The sequence below is a fragment of the Centruroides sculpturatus genome, unplaced genomic scaffold, assembly GCF_000671375.1.
Source record: "Centruroides sculpturatus isolate CEXI.00-Female unplaced genomic scaffold, Cexi_2.0 scaffold2044, whole genome shotgun sequence".
NCBI classification, from domain to species: domain Eukaryota; kingdom Metazoa; phylum Arthropoda; class Arachnida; order Scorpiones; family Buthidae; genus Centruroides; species Centruroides sculpturatus.
Window position 1 is genome coordinate 74,276 of NW_019386487.1, and position 1,400 is coordinate 75,675.

Sequence of the window (1,400 nt, forward strand, 5' to 3'; positions counted from 1 at the left end):
ACGCCGGCCATAAATTTTATTATTTTTACTTAATTAAAATATTTAACTTTAATGCAATATCCATAATCGAAGTTATCCAAAATGAGTTTAGTTTTCGGACATTTTATTTGTTTACTAGACCAATTTTAGCTAAATCTTCTGCATCCATACCGTAAAATTTCGTTCTCTTCATAAAGTCTGAATAATGAGCAAATTCTGTAATCATCGATTGTATTTGTTTTAATAAGGTAGGATCGAATGGACATAACTTAAAATGAAACATTCTGGCAAAATTCGGTTTAATAACAGTTATCCCTTCCGTACCACTAAAGTCTGCCATCAGTTGAATAACTTCATTAATATCAGCGAGTCTTGTTTCTTTCTCGTCGTTGCAACTCAACAAATCGTTTTCGAAATGTTTCAAAGCTTTGATAACTCGAAGTAATCTTTTCCAGCTTTCAAGGTGCTCCACAGTCTCTCTTTTAATTATATTTCTGTTGGCGAAATGATCCTGTTTCTGAAAAATCGAGAGAAAACCGATTTTGAAATTATTTCTTGTAATAGAAGAAATTATAGAATGTGTAGGGTGATTCACTTGAGATTGAACATTAGCTGTGTGAATTATCCCGGTGTAAAATAAAAATATGAGCACTAAACACGACGAAACGAACTTTATTTCATGAGAATACAGTTGACTAATGCACGTGTTTCATTACATGTTATTTACGTATTACTATGCGTACCAATCATGAGGTTTTGAATACAGTAAGTGTTCAATCCGGAGTGAATAACTCTCTACTATGACGTTGTAGGTGTATAACTAACACGTAAGAAGGAGGACATTGCTACATCACCTACATGTCGTCTAATACTTAGTACATTTATTCGGCGTTCAACACACGCTAAAAGGATATTTCTATATACTTAATATTTTTAATAGTTTGTGTATGTATTGTAATTGAAAAAAAATAATTTGTGTTATAATNGAAGAAATTCTGGTTTAATTGGATTGGATTAATTTGATAAAATAAGGCAAAGCAACTGTTGGGCGATCTGCTAAAAGTGGGGTACCTCCCGGAAAGACTTACTACCGTTGGAACCTATTTGAGTTTTAGCCAAGTGAAAAATTTTAGAAAATTTCACGTAGTCAGACCTCTTCACAAAATTTCACCAGTTATTGGCGTTCAGTGGTTTTAGCTAGTTGTGGTTTTTTTTTTTCAGATACACTGTAGAACCTCGATTATCCAAACTAATTTGGAATGAAGGTAGTCCGGATAAGGAAAAATCCGGATAATCGAAACAAATACTTTAATTTGTCTTTTAATGATAATACAACACGTTTTCTTTTCGATGACATATCAGTAATATTAAAAGTAAATACTGTATTTAAATCGTGATCAAATTTTCAAGAAACAAATGTT

General features: G+C 32.0%; 1 protein-coding gene across 2 annotated transcripts in view; it reads right to left on the minus strand.

Annotated features, from left to right (window-relative positions):
• The window catches only part of LOC111615135, a 14,062-nt gene that overhangs the window by 10,422 nt on the left and 2,240 nt on the right, over positions 1-1,400 (minus strand). Inside the window, exon 3 of one of the 2 annotated variants that reach the window (XM_023356537.1) lies at positions 375-496. In XM_023356537.1, the coding sequence (XP_023212305.1) occupies positions 375-496 (122 nt within the window). Of the gene's footprint in view, positions 1-51; positions 497-1,400 lie in introns of those variants that run through there. The other variant, XM_023356535.1, reaches the window with a different exon arrangement.